At 40.2% G+C, this 18,912-nt stretch overlaps 1 protein-coding gene across 1 annotated transcript; it reads right to left on the reverse strand.

Annotated features, from left to right (window-relative positions):
- Positions 1-18,336: 18,336 nt before the first annotated feature.
- On the reverse strand, positions 18,337-18,912 carry LOC147948606 (uncharacterized). Its single transcript, XM_087467849.1, has one exon. It carries the CDS (start codon positions 18,910-18,912, stop codon positions 18,337-18,339), a length of 576 nt encoding a protein of 191 aa, XP_087323975.1.

Here is an 18,912-nt window from a genome sequence, read left to right on the forward strand (position 1 = left end):
AAAGAATTCACCGTCCAAACCGCCATTCTCACCGCGCTCCAAGAGTGGCGTACTCCCAAGTAACAAGTGGGTCCGAGATGAGGACATGTACTGCAAGCTCCACAAAACCAACAGTCATTCCACTCGTGACTGTAAGAAGCTGATGCACCTCCTCGCAGAAAAGTATGTGGCGGGGGAAATGCCAAACGTAACAATCGAGGAGTTAGAGCAAAAATCGACTCCCGAGGTGGACGAAGATGCTCCACCTTCAAAAAAACCAAAGCAGTCCGATGAAAATGAAACCCCCAAGAAAAGAATCGACGTGATAATGGGGGGGATCGCGTCTATTTCGGAACTCCATCACTGCGATCAAAGACCATCAGCGGAAGCTCACTAGCCCCCAGCCGAAGCGAGCTAAGGTAGCAGCAAGCGATTTACCTGAAATTTCTTTCTCTGAGAAGCGATTTACGATGACGCACTCGTCATTTCACTTGACATGGCAAACCACGAGGTCTGCCGAATCCTAATTGACACTGGGAGTTCGGTAGACTTGATTTTCCTCGAGACGCTCACAAGAATGGGTATCGGGAAAGAACACATCATAGGACCGCCCTCACCTTTGGTCTCGTTCACTAGCGAGACGTCAATGTCTTTGGGCACGATCACATTACCGGTGTCCACTCAAGGAGTGGATAATATGGTGGAGTTCACGGTTTTCGACCGACCTGCGGCCTATAATGTTATTTTGGGAACTCCCTGGCTCTACCAGATGAAGGCAGTGGCCTCGACGTACCATCAGTGCGTCAAATTTCCGACCCCGCAAGGAGTCCGGGAGGTTCTAGGAAGCCAAAGGACGGCAAGGAGCTGTTACCTTGCAAGTCTCAAGCTCCTGATCCAATAGCAACCACAGCTCGAGGTCCCGAAGAATCCAGTTCGGAAGCAGTTAAAAGGTGACCTCACTGAGTCCATTTTCATCAATGATAAGTTTCCGGATCAGGAAATCAAGATCGGAGTGGGATTGGATAGCGAGCTCCGCGCCAGTCTGATAACCTTCCTAAAAGAAATTATGGCCACCTTGGCGTGGTCCGTAGACGAGATGCCCGGCATCAGTCCAGAAGTTATCTCCCACGAGCTGAATGTGGACCCTACGTTCCGACCTGTAAAGCAGAAGCGAAGGAAGCTAGGTCCTGAGCGAGCTGAAATCGTTAACAAAGAGGTTGAACGTTTACTGAAGGCAGGACAGATACGCGAAGTAAAATACCCTGAGTGGCTCGCAAACACAGTGGTAGTCAAAAAGAAGAATGGTAAGTCACGAGTCTGCGTTGATTTTACCGACCTAAATAAGGCGTGCCCCAAAGACAGCTTTCCACTTCCGCATATCGACCGGCTAGTTGAGTCCACTTCGGGTCACGAGCTGATGTCTTTCATGGATGTTTTCTCTGGCTACAACCAAATCCTTATGAACCCGGACGACCAGGAGAAGACTACATTCATTACGGACCGCGGGATTTACTGCTACAAGGTGATGCCTTTTGGGTTAAAGAATGCGGGAGCAACTTACCAGAGACTGGTGAATCGAATGTTCGAGCATCAATTCTGAAAGACCATGGAAGTCTACATCGATGATATGCTGGTAAAATCAATGGAAGCTAGCTCGCATCTCGCTGATCTGAAAGTCTGCTTCGACATCCTGAATCAGTTCGGGATGAAGCTTAACCCCACGAAATGCACCTTTGCAGTCCCATCAGGGGAATTTCTGGGGTACATCGTCACAGAAAGAGGAATTGAAGCGAACCCGAGGCAGATTAATGCTTTCTTGTCTATGAGTTCTCCTAGGACCTTGCGCGAAGTGCAACGCCTTAACGGACGGATCGCAGCTCTCAACCGCTTCATTTCTCGAACTACGGACAAATGCCTCCCTTTCTACTAGCTGTTACGGAAAGGGGGAAAAAACTTCTTATGGGATGCGAAGTGCGAGGAGGCTTTCGCTCAGCTCAAAGCCTATCTATCTGAACCGCTGGTCTTGGCTAAGCCTGAGTTCGGAGAGCCGCTCTTTCTTTACGTAGCCGTATCGGACAGTGCGGTCAGCGGAGTCTTGGTTCGTGAGGAAAGCGGGAGCAGCGACCAATTTTCTATATCAGCAAGTCATTTACTGGGGCGGAGTCCAGGTACCCTATGATGGAGAAATTGGCCCTAGCAGTGGTCACTTCGGCAAGAAAGCTGCGGCCTTACTTCCAGTCCCATACAATCATAATCCTGACGACGCAGCCACTTCGGACGGTATTACATAGACCGAGCCAATCCGGGCGGCTAGCTAAATGGTCTGTCGAGTTGAGCGAATACGACATCGAGTTTCGGACTCGAACCTGTGCTAAGGCGCAGGTGCTGGCTGATTTCTTGATCGAACTCCCACTAGCCTCTTCGGTTAGCGACAATGTCGAAGCCCCATGGACGTTGTATGTTGATGGTGCTTCTTCCAAATCGGGAGCAGGAATTGGGGTCCGCCTCACTTCTCCTACAGGCGAAGTGATCGAGCAGTCATTTCGCTTGGCTTTCAGTGCGTCCAACAATGAAGCCGAGTATGAATCCTTCCTTGCTGGCTTACGCCTCGCAGTGGGGATTGGTGTCCGAAAACTTCGAGCTTTTTGCGATTCGCAGCTGGTCACCAACCAGTTTTTGGGGGAGTACGAGACAAAGGATGGTCGTATGGAGGCTTATTTGTCCACAGCTCGGGAGTTAGTCGCTAAGTTCGACGAGTTCAAAATCACTAAGATCCCACGAAGTGAGAACTCCGCTGCGGACGCTTTAGCATCTCTGGCATCCACTTCGGATCCCGCGATGACAAGGATTATCCCCGTCGAAGTCATCCAGTTTCCAAGTATCCGATTAGAGAGCTCAAACGTCGTCACCCGGGCGATGAAAAAACAGTTGGCCGCTGAGGAGGCAGCTCGTAAGGCGGCTGCAGACTCTTTACCCTCGGAGGATCCGGCCCCTGTTATGCCTACTCCGATGGAAGTTCACCCACCTCTAGCCGAGCTAGACGCGAGTTCAACTCCGGAGTCATCGAGCTCACCAGTTGACAATCAAGCTGTTATCCCACATGCTACTTCGAGCGGCACGAATTCTAACAGCTGGGGGGCAGATGACTGGCGGAGCCCGATCTGGGCTTACTTGGAAAAAGGGGAACTCCCAGCCGACAAATGGGCAGCCAGGAAACTCAAGGTCGTCAGTGCGCGGTACTGCGTTCACAACGGAATACTTCTACGCTGAAGTGTAGCTGGTCCTTATCTAACATGCGTGGCTGGTAGAGAGCACGCGATGCTAATGCGAGCTTTCAAAATCAAAAGGCAAGGTTACTTCTGGCCTACCATGGTCACAGACTGCGAAAAATATTCTCGAGCTTGTGAGAAGTGTCAGAAGCACGCCCCGTCAATTCATCAACCTACCGAGCTCCTGTCTTCGGTGTCTGCACCTTACCCATTCATGAGGTGGTCTATGGATATCATCGGTCCATTACATCGAGGACCAGGAGGAGTTCAGTACGTGCTCGCTCTTACTGACTATTTCTCCAAGTGGGTAGAAGCGGCAGCCTACACGAAAGTAACAAGTGACGAAGTGGAACAGTTCGTGCTTAAGAGCATAATCTATCGCTACGGCGTCCCGTGCGAAATCATCACGGACAATGGTCCACAGTTCATCTCCTCGAAGTTCGAAGAGTTCTGCGCGAAGTGGAAAATTCGACTCAATAAATCAACTCCTCGTTACCCGCAAGGTAATGGGCAAGCCGAGGCGATGAATAAGGTCATACTTGCCAACTTGAAGAAACGGCTCGATGCTCGTAAGGGGCGCTGGCCAGACGAACTGCAGGGCGTCCTCTGGGCGATCCGAACAACACCTCGTCGGGCCACTAATGAGACACCTTTCTCCCTGGTTTACGGAGTTGATGCCGTAGTCCCAGCCGATATAGAAGTGCTCGAAGTCCGTACCTCGTTAAACCCACTCCGTGCTGAAGAGAATGAGGAATTCCTACAGGATACTCTCGATACAATCAACGAGCGTTGGGACCAGGCCTTGGTTCGGATCCAGAATTACCAGAACGCAGTAGCTCGGTACTACAACTCCAAAATCCGAGGCAGACCCTTGGCAGTTGGCGACCTAGTCCTCCGGAAAGTCTACGAGAACACCGAAGAACTCAATGCGGGAAATCTCGGAATTAATTGGGAAGGACCATACAGAATTACTCGCGAAGTCCAAAATGGAGTTTATCAGCTCGAGGATTCAGAGGGAAAACCAGTCCCGAGGTATTGGAATTCCTTACACCTTAAACTTTTTTACAGCTAATTTATTTGTATCGAACTACGATTCAGCTTGATCCCGATAAGGGTACGTAGGCAGCCCATTTCGGGTCCAGGTATCCATATTAATAAAATTTAATGTTTTCTTAAACTTTTTTACTAATAATGGTTCTCAAAAAAAAAAAAAAAAAAAAAAAAAAAAAAAAAAAAAACCGAAGTCTAACTTCGCATCTATCATTTCGCAAGCCTAAACCGAAGTTCTCACTTCGTATTCAGCTTTACTTTAAAGCTTAGTATTGTGAAAACTCTAAACCGAAGTTCTCACTTCGTATTCAGCTTTACTTTAAAGTTTAGTGTTGCGAAAACTCTAAACCGAAGTTCTCACTTCGTACTTCGCTTTACCTATTAAAGTCAAAGCTTAGTTTCGCAAAATTCTTATATAAACCGAAGTATTCACTTCGTACTCAGCTCTACTTATTAAAGTTGGGGTGTCATTTTTTCGAACTATTTAAACCGAAGTTCACACTTCGCTTTCATTTCTGCTCTTATCATCTTTTCAAACAAAAGATTGTGGAAATTAAGTTCGCATTTTATATGGCAAAACAAAAAAATTTTGGAGTGGTCACCACGACCAAAACACTCCAAAGCAAGTCTGAAAATAAATACTACAAACAGGGGGGCAACCCGTGCCAAAACAATCCCAAAATAAAAACTAAGGATTAGGGAGAACGGGATCTGATGCCACTTCGGATAGGGCCAGGCCCATCACTGCGAGCTCCCCTTCCAACCTGGTGTTCGCCAGAAAATCGTCCATTTCCTGCTTTGACATTTGCCCGAGATTAGTGCCGAACTCATCGATTGTGACGCTTAGCGGGTGCTCGCTGCACAAGAGGTCGGTTGTATCCACCAAAAGGTCCGAGAATACAGAGAGGTCGAGGTCACGGGGAGTTACCTTCGAAACTTTATCGTCTGCCTCCCCTTCGTCAGCTTTCAGGAGCCCGAGTTCGGCCTCCATGTCTTGGATCTCTCCCCTGGAGATCTCCTCGATCAGCATCCGGTTAGCCCTAATCTCAGCAGCTCGGATCTGGAGCGGGGCTAACTTCTCCCTCTCTTCGAAGGTGAACTTCACCTCTTCGACCAAAGGACGGAGAGTCCGCCTCATTGCCTGCCTCTCCTCCCTTCGCACCCTCTCAATCTCGCAACTGTTGTCAGCTTCGAGTAGTTGATTGCGAAGCTCGATCTCGTGCAACCTGTTCTTGGCCGCCTTCGCGTCCTCCGCTGCTTCGAAGTAAAGGTCCCCCGCCTTCTTCAGTTTGCCTCGGAGGTCCTCGTTGGCAACCCCAAGGTCGAGCACCTCTATTTCAGCCTTCTTCATCCGAGCTCGGATTTGTTCGGCCTTCTCTAAGGTGCTAGCGTTCTCAGCCTCCAGCCTGGCGTACTCTTTTACCTGGGCTTCCAGGACAGCGATCCTCTCTTGAAGAAGGTTCACCTCGGAAGAGGATGGAGAGACGAACAGCTGGTCCTCGTAGGACGCCACCGAGGAGTTCAACTCGATCATAAGCTGAAAAATTCAGCTAGTCAAAAATGGATAAAATGATAGAAAGAAACCGAAATAAAGACCAAAGGATGTTTACCTCGCTGATTTTGTCCGCAAAGCGGAAGAAGTTCGCACGATTGACCTCGGTCATGTCAACAAATGCCGGAATCCGAACTCCGGGCCGAATGTAGCTCCTTATTAGATCGGCTGGGGACGCAGGGGGGACTGAAAGATTTTTGAGCAAGTCATTTCAGTCATCAACTATCGAACAGTCAAAAGGTATAAAATTAAGAGCATCTCAGAAAAATTTTTTACCTCGGGCGAAAGGACGTTGTTCCTTCAGAGGGTTTCTTCCAGAGGAGTCTCCGGAGTCCTTAGGCGGTGGGGCTTCCTTAGATCTCCTCTCCAAGGAGGGACCCCTGTCTTTCGAGCTAGATCTACTTCGCCAGTCCGGGCTCGCCCCTTTTCACGAGAAGAGGAGGCGGTCTCAGGCTCCTTCCTCTTCTTCGATAAATCAGTTTGCTGAGAGAAGGCCTCAGCAGAGGTTTTCTTCGGCGCTGGGGGGGAAGCAGCGACCTCCCGGGGCTCATCGCTAGAATCAGCAATGACAATCACGGGAGGAATCAACGGGCCAGCAGGAGCCCTGGTTGATTCTGTACCAAGCTCGGGAGAGCCAGTCGGAGGTGCGGAAGTCCCGCCGCTCACCTCGGGAACGGAGGAGCCGGAGGGATTCTTGTTAGAAATGCGAGCTTTGCCTTCGGCGAGGGCCATCGCCATCTGTTTCTTTGCCTCTTTTTCGGCAGCTCGGCACGCCCTTTCTTCCCTGTAATTCATCTCCGAAACGCTCAAGGGGGTAGAACAGACGAGAGAACGCCTTCCGAGCCTCGCCATGGACTCTCTGATCCTTTCGCAAGAAAAAGAATCCCAAGCGATCTGTCCCTGGCTGCAGAACCTCGAGAAGAACTCTGCGAATGTGGGGCAAAGCAATCCGCGCTCGAAGTGATCTGAAAAAGAAACAGGTAAAAGGTGAGACGGAAAGTCAAGCAACACTTAACTTGAACCTAGCAAGGAACTCCATTCTACCGATTTTCGAAGTCCACTTTGATACGTGCAAACTCACGCGGTGGTCGAAAGTGAGCTCGTTAACCGGGAAGAAGAAATAGGACTTCCGCCACTTTTCATCCTTCTCGGGCAGGTCGTCAAAGACCTTTAGCCCGGCAAGCGGGCTTACGTAGAGCGTGCCCTTGGTACGACCAGTCTTCACCGTGTACACCTGGAGGAAGTCGGCCAATGACAGCTGGTAGTTGAACTCCTCCCCCAGAGTTTGAAGGCACAAGACAGTCCGAACAAAGTTCGGGCACATCTGGGGAAGAGCGAAGCCCAGTTCGAACATCATCTTCACGATGAGTTCGGGAAAGGGGAATGACATACCGCACGCAGAGAAGAATATCTCGAACGCGCAGCAGTACCCTGGAGGGGGGTTCTCCGGAGACTCATGAGCCTCCGGGAATCTGATCTCGACCTCCGACGGAATCCCGGTGGATCCTCTAATCTCGGCTATGTTGAGAGAATCGACGGCTGGTGGGGGCCGAAAACGCCTGGAATCAAGGGTTTTGCGGTTTTTCCCGATGAGGATTTCGGCTGAGATATGCTTTTTTGGTAAAAGTAGCAAGAGATAAAGGAAGAGTGAAGGATTTTCCGGCGAAAGTAAAGAAGTTCACAGAGGAAAAGAGAGAAAATCGAAGAACGGAAAACACAAGCACAATTGGGGATTAAGAGTGAAAGAGAGAAGTCGAGTTTACCTTTATACACGGAACCAGGGAGTAATGATTACCTGGGGAAGTGAAAGGTCTCACACCGTTTTCTTTCTCTCTTATAGTTAACACGCCACCTAGTGGGCCCCGAGGCTTGTTCGGGAAGGCAAATCCCATCATTACCACGATCAAATCGTGGAGATATGGGGAATATTCAGTTTCCCGAAATTGATCGCTTGAGGGTTAAAAGTCCCCCGAACTGTTCAGCTCGGGAGACTTGGGGGGCAACTGTTGTACCCACGATTTGTCATCTCGGGCAATAGGCAAGAGGGCCTAGGCCGGGCTTGTCTAATGGGCCAAGAGCATTTTGCTGATCAGCCCATCAGGCCCGGAGAAAGGAAGAGAACGTGGAGATGCTTCGTGTTGGTCAGCTCGTAGCTCGGGCCCGGTCAAAGATTCCCGCATTCAAGAGGATTAATTAGACTGCGCAAATCGTGTCCTATTAATTATGCATTAATTGGGTAATAAATTGGTCGGTATAAATATGTAAGGGGGGTATCACTTGTAAGGGATCGAATATTTTTTCCAAAAGCAGCAATACAAATTCAAATTCTCAAAAACTCTCTCAATTCAGTTCGGAACTATTTAACGGCGATAAGCTCCTCCACATTCAAATCACTTCGGAAGGAGAAGCTCGTTTTCAGTTCTCACACTTAGTATAGCTGGGGGGTCTCTACCATACACTACTTTAAAAGGAGTAGTTTGCAGAGCCGTGTGATAAGTAGAATTGTACCAGAGTTCTGCCCATGCGAGGTACTGATGCCATGTTTTTGGATGTGAAGACGCTAAACATCTCAAATAAGTCTCCAAACATCTGTTCAAAACTTCTGTCTGCTCGTCAGTTTGCGGATGAAAGGCTGTACTATACTTCAATTTAGTACCTGATAGTCAAAAACACTCCTTCCAGAAGGCACTAAGAAATGTGCTGCCACGATCAGAAACAATAGATGCAGGATACCCATGATGCTTTACGATTTCAGAAACAAACTTGTTAGCCACCTCCAGAGCTGTAAACGGGTGTTTGAGACCAATAAAGTGGCTATACTTACTAAGCCTGTCAACCACCACTAAGATAACATTTTTTCCTTTCGATGTTGGTAATCCTTCTATAAAGTCCAGAGATATGTCCTCCCAAATCTGTTGAGGTAGTGGCAGAGGCTGAAGCAGACCTGCTGGCGATAGAGTCGAGTATTTGTGGCGTTGACACACATCACATTCAGCTACAAACTTCTTTACGTCCTTCATAAAACCTTCCCAATGAAAGGATTGTTGTATCCTCTTCATTGTTTTTAAGTCACCTGAATGACCACCTCGTAAACTTCCATGGTACTCCTCCATAATCAACTTCACAAACTTCAAAGATTTGGGTAAAACCAATATGTTTTTAAACCACAATCTTCCTTCTCTGATCTCATACTCAGGTTTCTTGTTCGGATCATTCTGGTATTCTAAGATCAAGTCTTGAATTCCTTTATCCTTCTCAATTTCCTCATAGATGTCCTGCAATTGTAACACTGTTGGAACTGTAAGTGCCATCAGCAAGTGGGAAGACAGAGATCCTTGAGGCTGAACCATCCGAGAAAGGCCATCTGCCGCTTTATTATCAACTCCAGGTTTATACAATATTTCAAAATCATAGTGAAGCAGCTTAATCAACCATTTCTGATAGTCCATTGTCACTTCTCTTTGTTCCAGCAAGAATTTAAGACTCTTTTGATCAGTGTGAACCACAAACTTTCTACCCATTAAGTAATGTTTCCATTTTTGAATAGAGAGGACGATTGCCATGAGTTCTCTTTCATAAACTGGCTTAAGCTGTTCTTTAGGTGAGAGACCGTGATTGAAATAGGCTATCGGTCGTTTATCCTGCATTAGTACTGCTCCTAAGCCATAACCTGATGCATCTGCTTCTACTGTAAAGACTTTGTCAATATCTGGTAAGGCTAATACAGGGGTGGTAGGCATTGCTTTCTTCAGATTATCGAAGGCTAGCTGAGCATCAAAACTCTAATCAAAACTGTCCTTCTTCAGCAGATCAGTTAGTGGTCTTGCTAACATGCCATAGCCTTTAAGTATTCAATCTGTTTCTGTCCGAAAGAGCATTTCTTCTTGCTTGCGAACAACTGATGCTTCTCCAAGATCTTCATTACGACACTCAAGTGTTCTGCATGTTGCTCCAGGTTAGTGCTATACACTAATATATCATCAAAAAACACCAGAATGAACTTCCTTAAGAAAGGCCTGAATATCTCATTCATTAAGGCTTGAAATGTCGTTGGGGCATTTGTCAATCCAAAAGGCATTACTAAGACTTTATAGTGGCCATCATGAGTTCTAAAGGCTGTTTTTCCACATCATTCTCCTTCATTCTAATCTGATGATAACCTGACCTGAGGTCTAGCTTAGTGAACACGACGGCACCATTCAGTTCATCCAAGAGCTGATCTATCATGGGTATTGGAAATTTATCCGGGACTGTTACTCTGTTAAGAGCTCTATAATCAACACAAAATCTCCAGCTCTTATCCTTCTTTTTAACCAGCACTACAGGACTTGAAAAAGGGTTGTGGCTTGGTCTTATGATCCCAGATTCCAGCATATCTTTTACCATCTTCTCCATAACCTCTTTTTGTGCGTGTGGATACCTATAGGGTCTCACACTTATCGTTTTGTGTTCAGGTAACAATACAATTGAGTGTTCTCTTCCCCTCAATGGTGGTAGTTCAGTAGGGACATCAAACACGCTATCAAACTCCGTTAATACAGCTTGGATTCCTTCATTAAGTTGTGGAGTCTCGGATTGAATCAACTGGTGGTTATATAGTTCCATGTCCATTCCTTTCTTATGAAGAGTATAACCAGTGGACAGTGACTTTAAAGACAACTTAGAAATGAAGATGTCAGATTCTCCTCTTAAGGATACCATCTTGCCATTGTGGATAAAAGACATCTAGTTCTTTTGCCAGTTAACTCTACAATCGCCCCAAGGTACTCAGCCACTGAACTCCGAGGTGAGAAGGTTACCTTGTCACATACTCCCATACCATGTATGGTTATTCCTGTCCCCAAGGTTACATGCATGTGGTCTATAGTACTCCAATTACTTATATAAATCTCTTTTGCAGGCTTCCCCGGTTTAGACTTATTGCTTAGGCTTCTCTTAACTTGAAATCCTACACAAAATACGTAGTAGCTATAAATTTATTTATGTGAGATTTAATATATAGAAGAATAATTACAAATGAAAGGATGAAAGAAATGTTAACTTAGCAAACACGAAGAACACACTGGAAAAGAATATATTAATTAAAAAAATTGATATATGTCTACGAAAAAAAAGGGTAAACAACGATGATGGTATCATATTGGGTATACAACGGATTATTTATAGTGCTTGAAGTCGGCTACCTAGGTTACTTTGATTAGAAAATAAAGAATATATAATATCTTGATTGTCAAGTTTAAATGATACATCGAAATTTATGATCTAATTATTTTAAATACATAAGATTTGAATCTTTGAGATTTCTTGTTATTAGAGAAATTATATGATTGCAATCAAAACACAATCTTTATAATTGGTAAAAAATTGATTGTGGAAAAATCAATTTTATTTGTTTTCCACTATATGCAATTAAAATTCTTCCATAACCAAACTTTATTTAGACTAAAATTTGTTTTTAATCGTTGATAATAAATGTTAAGTTTATTTTGTTTTCCATTTTAGTTTTTTAGAGAAATAACATACCAAATATAAGTTTTTGATTAAATATATGAGATATTCCTATTTTAAAATATATTGTAATCTTTAAAATAATATTTAGTTATTGTTATTTCGTGAAAGTTTAGGGATTAACTTTATAAATTATTATAACTTAAAGGATATAACCCAAAATGTACTTTAATAATATATATATATAGTATACTGTATCTATCTTAACATTTTTGAAGTACATTTTTGTGCAATCCTCTCTTATCTTTGTATCCAAACAAGTCCCAACTAAATTCTCTACAATTCTTACAACCAAACACAATCATTTCCTTATTTGATAATATTAATTTCCTAAAATCTATCTACCTAATTTAAAGCAATATGTTATATTAAAATAGAATTCTCCTTTCACTTTTATTTAATTATTTGAATTACTATTTAATACATAAAATTAATTAAATTTTAGATTTTTTTAGCATATGATGTGATTTGAATTTTTATAAACGGATATATATTTTAAAAATTGTTTTAGGATTTTTGTAACCAAACAAATATTTCCAGATATATATTATTTTATATTTGAGTTATTTTAATATATAGTGAATATTTACAATTAAAAGTTAAAATAACACATAATGAATTTATATTGTGCGTTGATTTGGATCAATATGAATATAAATTTAATTATCATTAGTTTGGTGTTACACAGATAATTTATCATTTCATTATTTTGCTAACATTATCAATATTAGAATATTAGATATATTAAATTGAGTAATTTATGATAATGTAGAGAACAAATTATTTTGCGGTAAACTGTGGGTTAAATCTTATAATTAACAGTCAAATACAATTATATAATCTTACACTAAACAAAACTAACACATAAATATAACTTAAATTTTGATCTATTTGTTATAAATATTTGAATTATTTTTTTCAGAATGCACGGGGTTATTGATTTATAAAACAAACAAAAAAATAAAAGAAATATATCCGTGGTGTACCACGGATAAATCCTAGTACCCTATAAATTAAGATACAGCTTTTTTTCCTATTTAATTATAAAAAATTGGAACCACTTGCTCTTTAAGTTGTTTAGTTTCGTAGAAAACGAAGGCGTGGCGTTGGAATGATATAGATCAGATGAGTAACCATCATTAATTTGAGTGAGTCGTGAAAAGCTTGATTTATTATACTGCAGATTGAACGTGTTATATATTATTTTTGCCAAAAAAGTTAACACTTTCTTTTTGAGCACTGGTGTTATTTTGGCACTTGTTAGAATAAGTCCTTCAAAGCCTAAACCTTTTTCTTTATTTAAATAGGGGCTCCGTATTTGGAATCAGATTTAACAATAAGCTTAAAGAAATAAGTACCACTGTATACAGTGTACTCTATGTTCTTTTTTACAAAATATTGTGAATGTGAATTTTTTAACTCTTGATGTAACATTTAATGTGTAATAAAACTGAAAGAAATATGCATGTTCAACTTTCTAGATTGTTAAATCTTGTTTGGGTTCAATAGGCACATATCACAAAATGATGGTTGGTTATCGTTAATCTTGTTTGTTTCGGCCATCTTTTAGGGTAAAAAATCTATGAATAAAACTATTAATTGTAATGTTTCATATAATGATACTAGATTCAGACCCGTACATTCGTGCGGGATTAATTTCAAGGTTCTTATCAGGTTTGCAATATATTACGTATATGCGGGGTATTGTTTATAAACATATTTTTAACAAATATTAGTAAAATTTATAATATAAAATGGTTTTGTTTTTTAGACGAAAAAATGATCATATATGTTTTTTTAGATGAAAAGTATAGACAGCTACAATAAAAAAGTTAAATGAAAATATAATGTTTATATCTCGATAGAAAAAACCCGTCACGTCCCATATATATCATGTTTATTCTATTTCATAACCATAATTTTAATAATACTTTATTCATTTGAGATTGTATATTTTAGTCCAATATATAAAGAAATAGGTAGAAGATTTAGATGGGATACTCGTATTTCATGAACTTTTTGTTTGGATATTTAATTTTTACAAATTAGTGGACATTATACAAATTTTCTCTATTATTCTCAAAATTATCTATCAAATTGGATAAAATCTGCCATAATGATTAAAATTCCTAAACTCGACGATCTAAATTGTATAGCGTGACAAACCCACATTAATAGGAATTACCTCGTAATAATTGTGCGATTTTTCTTTTGTATTGACCAAAATGCCTTTTTGTAATTTAAGCCTACATAGTTAAAAATGCTTCACTTGTAATAGTATAGATTTATTTATTTGAGATTGTATATTTTAGTCCAATAGATAAGAAAATATGTTTCCTCCAAAAAAAATGATATGGGAATATGTAAGAGATTCAAAACACACACTTAGAGCATACTTATTGCACATACCTCCACTTGTGTGTCAAGAAAAATAATTAATAATATTTTAATTAAATTAAATTATTTTATTATTTTTTAATTTATACAACCAATCATATGAAAATATGTGGCAGATCCAGTGTCTATATGTATCTGGGCAGAGACACTACTTTCTTCTCTCTGCTTCTTTTTGTCATTTTTTTATTTTATTTTTTGTTCTCACCCTTGGTCGAGTATGTGCAATAATCTTGCTCTTACTAAATGCTGCAAAAGTGAAGAATTCTATTTTTAGTTAAACAAACAATTACTTTCATATTTAAGAGGATTATGTTTGATATGTCAAAAAAAAAAAACAAACAGAGTAAAGAGAAATTGTTTTTCTTCTTCATTGGCATCGGTCTCTAGGAATCGGCTGCATCTTAGACCTCGGTGGAAACAACTCTTTGTGCTTTCGAGGCGGCCTCATTAGCTTCCTTCTCCAGAGTCTTGTCGTTGGTCTTTGGTGTCACTTGTATGATTTAATTTTCAACCATTATCTTAATCTGCAACAATTTCAAACCCAAAAGAATGTCAGTAAAAGTATGCAGTTAATGAAACCTCATGTTAAAATAACAAAAATTGTGTTTACCTATTAAACCATCCTTCCGTTGGTTTAATTTTCGTTGCCACGGTTGATGTTAACACCTCTTGCGTTTCCTCTTTGATGTTAGCACCAAAGAGGAAACAAATTCTTAATTTAAAAGAAAAAGATTATTGTTTACATAAAGATTGATGGTAATTAAGAAAGAGAATTGAGTAATTGACTTACTCTTTTCTGATGCGAGTCAATCACTCGATTGTTCTTCAAACTCTTTTCTGATGCGAGTCCATCACTCGATTGTTCTTCAAGATCTCAGATATCGTTACCACAGTTGTGATTGCTATATACATAAATTTATATCATACATATTACACGTAAAAGAGAAACCGATCTAAACACATATCATATGACATGATTAAGTTATAATAAGGAGTGTTTTTACCAAAAGATTGAGCAATCATTCCTAATCACAAATGATGCCAAAAAAAAAAAAAAAAAAACAGTCTAATGATTCAAGAAAGTACCCATATTTGATATATTAAACGTTTTTTTGTTCATCTGTATGTTTAGAGGATTTACCATAGACGCTAATTAAGTTACATGACCCACACGATTAGTATATAAAATTTACAACCCATTATAATTTTTGATAGAGCAAAATAGAAAAGTTTGTTCCATGAACTCTACAAAAGGAAAAAAACAATGATGATGGATGAGTTATAAACTAAACAAAAAGAACAAAAACTAATTAAAATCACAAGAATAATGAAGAAAAAATAAAAATTCTTTTGTTGGTTCGTAAGATATTGAATAATTGTAAGCCTTGACTGGTACAAGACTTTTAAGAATTTGAAAAAAATTAAAGCCTTAACCATCATTTACTTTTATTTTCTTAAAAGTTTTGTAAGTTACTTATATTTTTTTCTTCTTTATTTTCTCAGATTTTTTAAAGCGTCAAAACCAGATTTTAAAAATAAAAAAATATAAAACTTTATTTTTTTCTCTCCCCATTATACTTTAAAGCACTCCAAAAGTTTATATATAAATTTTACATATATTATTTTTACACATTAATTATTCTTATTTTTTCTCAAGATTCATTTCAGTAATAATTATTTTTATTTTCATCATCATCATTAATATCATCATTTTAATATATTTTAATAATAAAAGTAACAACTTCAGTTTTAAAATGTTTGTTACCAATCAAATTTTAACAGTTAAAGTTTCTACAGTCAAAGCATCTACAGCCAAATTTTCTACAACTAAAGTTTTAAAGTTAAAGTCTTTACAGCCACACGTAACGGCCGTTACCAATCCGAGCCGTAACCTTCATAAGCTGTACTCAATTGTCTTATTCACTTCAAAATTCATTTTTGTTCTCTGTAAACAAACAACATAAAAACATATAATGTTAGTAAGTTATTAGAAAGATACAATTGATTACAAAATTTATCATATATAGAGACTTACAGTTTCATCATCAAGAACAATTTAGAAAGAATTCTCCTAACTTTGGAGTGTATTGTTTCTACATATGAAGTATCTTTATTGTACCGTGTGAAGACGTATTAAAATGTTTGACGACTTTACTGCTGGTTGATGGTGCTTCATTTTTTATATTAAATCTCTATTGTGAGTACATTTTGGTTCTGGACATATATGTAATAGTTTTTTTGTGAATTTAAGAGTGATATAGATCACTAATTCACACGATGAATATATTTATAGGATAGGTTTGTCGGTTTCAAAATATTCTTTGAAATTCATTCACCTAATTTTCTATATATTCAAATGAAACTATATATTTTTGAATAAAATTTTTAGCAAAAATATTTTGTAAATTCTTAAATTTACGATGATTTGAATATAACTACTTTGGAGAGTTTCTAAATTTTAAATTTCAAACTTTAGATATTGACGTATTAATAGTTAATAGATTTAGCAAAAATAGGAATCTCATAAAGTTATTCGAAGTATATATGGATTATGATACAATCTTGATATGCATACAATCTTGATATACAATCTTTAAATTTTGGAATTTTGACTTTGTGATTAATATTTCAATGGTTTTATATATGATTAGATTTTTAAAACCGCAGTATATGATATGAAAGATTTAAGGAATTACATATCATTATAGTTGTTATTGTTATGGTAAGTACTAAATATGCGGAATATAAAGTAATTATTGTTTTTTTAATTTAAAGATTATGATAGATTCATAAAATAAAATTGTATCCATATATGGTTACCTTTACAAAATCACATTATAATTCTTGGCGCCGATTAGGGGATTCTCTTGTCATTGTTAATAGTGTAGATGGTAGTTCTTATTTTTGTGTTCAGTAGAAATTAATTTTTTTTTCCTTAATTTTGTTTTTCAGTTTTATTTTATACGCAAACCTCAATTATTAGAGTATATATGTTTGGATACGGATAATACACTTAAATATCAGTCCGTTTGGCTCCGATTTTTTTGGCTAAACTTATCACATATAATATATGTATAGCTCCTAGTTATACATATCCTTATTCTGTTTTTTTTTTTTTTTTTTTTTTTTTTTTTTTTTTTTTGACAACAATAGATTAGCTCAAACGAGCCAATGCGTAGGGAACTTGTTTACATACAGAACACTTTGCGGAGAAGTGCGCGCATAGCGTGCAAGAAGATCCGCTTTTGAATTTGCATCTCTGGAAATATAAGATAAGGAAAAGGAAGAGAACTCCTCCCTGTCCGTCCTTATGTCATGTAGGTAAGTCGAGAAAGCCGGCCAGTCGTGCGGTGAAGACACCATCTTCACCAAGTCAGCGCAGTCCGAGTAGAAAGCCACATCACGGTAATCGTGTCCGATCATGCAGCGCATTGCCCAAATGAAAGCTTCCACTTCAGCGTGTAAGGGGGAAAGACTTCGCCGGAAATTAGTAGCACCCCTTCCTGGCCTTGGGTCATGGGACTGGATACAGAACCACCCTGCTCCTGCGAACCGATCATTGGATTTCCAAGAACCATCCACAAAACATCGGTAACCTGTAAAGAACAAAGGTAGAGAGCCGTTGGGCCGCTGTGGGCAGGATTCGGCTACCGTAGGTTGGTCAGAGTTAACCCCATCTTCACCTCCCTCCTGAGCCTTATGCCAGGATACAGCCTCACCTTCAGCTATCCGGACCGTTTCCTCTGGGCGTTCTGTAATATTTTCGAAAACCTTTGCATTACGCGCCTTCCATAAAAACCACAAAATCCACGGGAAAGCGGACACATGAGAGCCCGGGCTATTGGGGTCCAATAAATTATCCATATTTGCATAAACTGACTCCACCGGAAAACACTGTGAACCGACCGGTACCTGGGATAATGCCCACACCTGACGTGCCGGGGGACAAAGGAACAAGACATGATTTACTGTCTCCTCCTCTGCACCACAACGTGAGCAGGACAAATCACAGGAAATGCCACGTTTCCGCAAATTTCGTGAAACCGGGATACACCCTGACAAAACCTGCCACATAAAATGGTGCAGTTTTGGTGGGCAACGCACCTTCCAAACACTAGCCAGAAGAGAAGTAATCTCTGGTCCGACCCCAACCGCCTTAAAAGGCCCTGTTTTCGTCAAACGGGCCACATGATAGCCAGACTTAACAGTATACCTCCCATTTTTCGTAAAATGCCAACCAAGAGTATCATCCTTGGGGCAGCTTCCTAAGGGCAGTGCACCTATCAATGCAACATCGCCAGGATCAAAGTGGTCCGAGAGCACATCCATCCGCCATGAACGTGTCCGAGAATCAATCAAGTGTGAGATTTTAAGAGAAGGGTCCTTAAAAGGGCCCTTACTAAGAGCTGGTCTCGGGGATTGAGCTGGTATTTCATTGGCATTTCATTGTAATAATCTCTAATCCTATTTGTTTTTATTAAAAATGCTTCATTTTTTTTGTATGAATGTTAAATTATATTCACCAAAAGAAGACTGTTGTACAACTTAATGCGACATTGTATCTGAATTTAAAAAAGAAGATCAAAGAAAACGGATAAACAACATATTAGAGGGGTGAGATTGAAACCAGAGCTGAAGACCATTCTCATAACCGGGAACCGTCGTCAAGGTGAGCAGCCTGTTACGAACACTTTTGTCAATGAAACGGAAGATAGTGGAGGGTGGAGTTGGAGCTTCATCATGTCGTATAGCGTTTCGTTCAAGCCAAATACTGTGTAGCAGAATCTGGAAGGAGGTGTCTAGAAGCAGAGAGGCTAACTGATCCCAAAATGCGGTGTACTTAGTCCCCAGCAGAGTACGAGTCAGGGAATACCATACTTGAGAGGAGTAAGAGCAGGTTGAGAAGAGATGGTTGCGACTTTCCTGATGACCGTGGCAGAGAACACATGCACCATTGGCATTAGCATTCCATTGGACTAATTTATCACCTATCGAGAGTCTGTTCTGAAAAGCGAGCAAAGTAACAAAGGAGTACTTTGGGGTAGAGTGAGTAAACCAAACTTCTCTAGACCAAGCAGGTGGGTAGTGTTGAAGAACCTGGTGCCAGGTGTGAGATGTAGAAAAGTGGACTTCTAGGAACCATTCTTGTGTTGCCAT

The sequence above is a fragment of the Camelina sativa genome, chromosome 2 (assembly GCF_030686135.1).
Source record: "Camelina sativa cultivar CO46 ecotype springtype chromosome 2, ASM3068613v1".
In the NCBI taxonomy this organism is placed as follows: Eukaryota; Viridiplantae; Streptophyta; class Magnoliopsida; order Brassicales; family Brassicaceae; genus Camelina; species Camelina sativa.

Bases quoted from the DNA above. Each gene is read 5' to 3' on its own strand.
- LOC147948606 (XM_087467849.1), bottom strand. From the start codon at position 18,912: ATGGCAACACAAGAATGGTTCCTAGAAGTCCACTTTTCTACATCTCAC.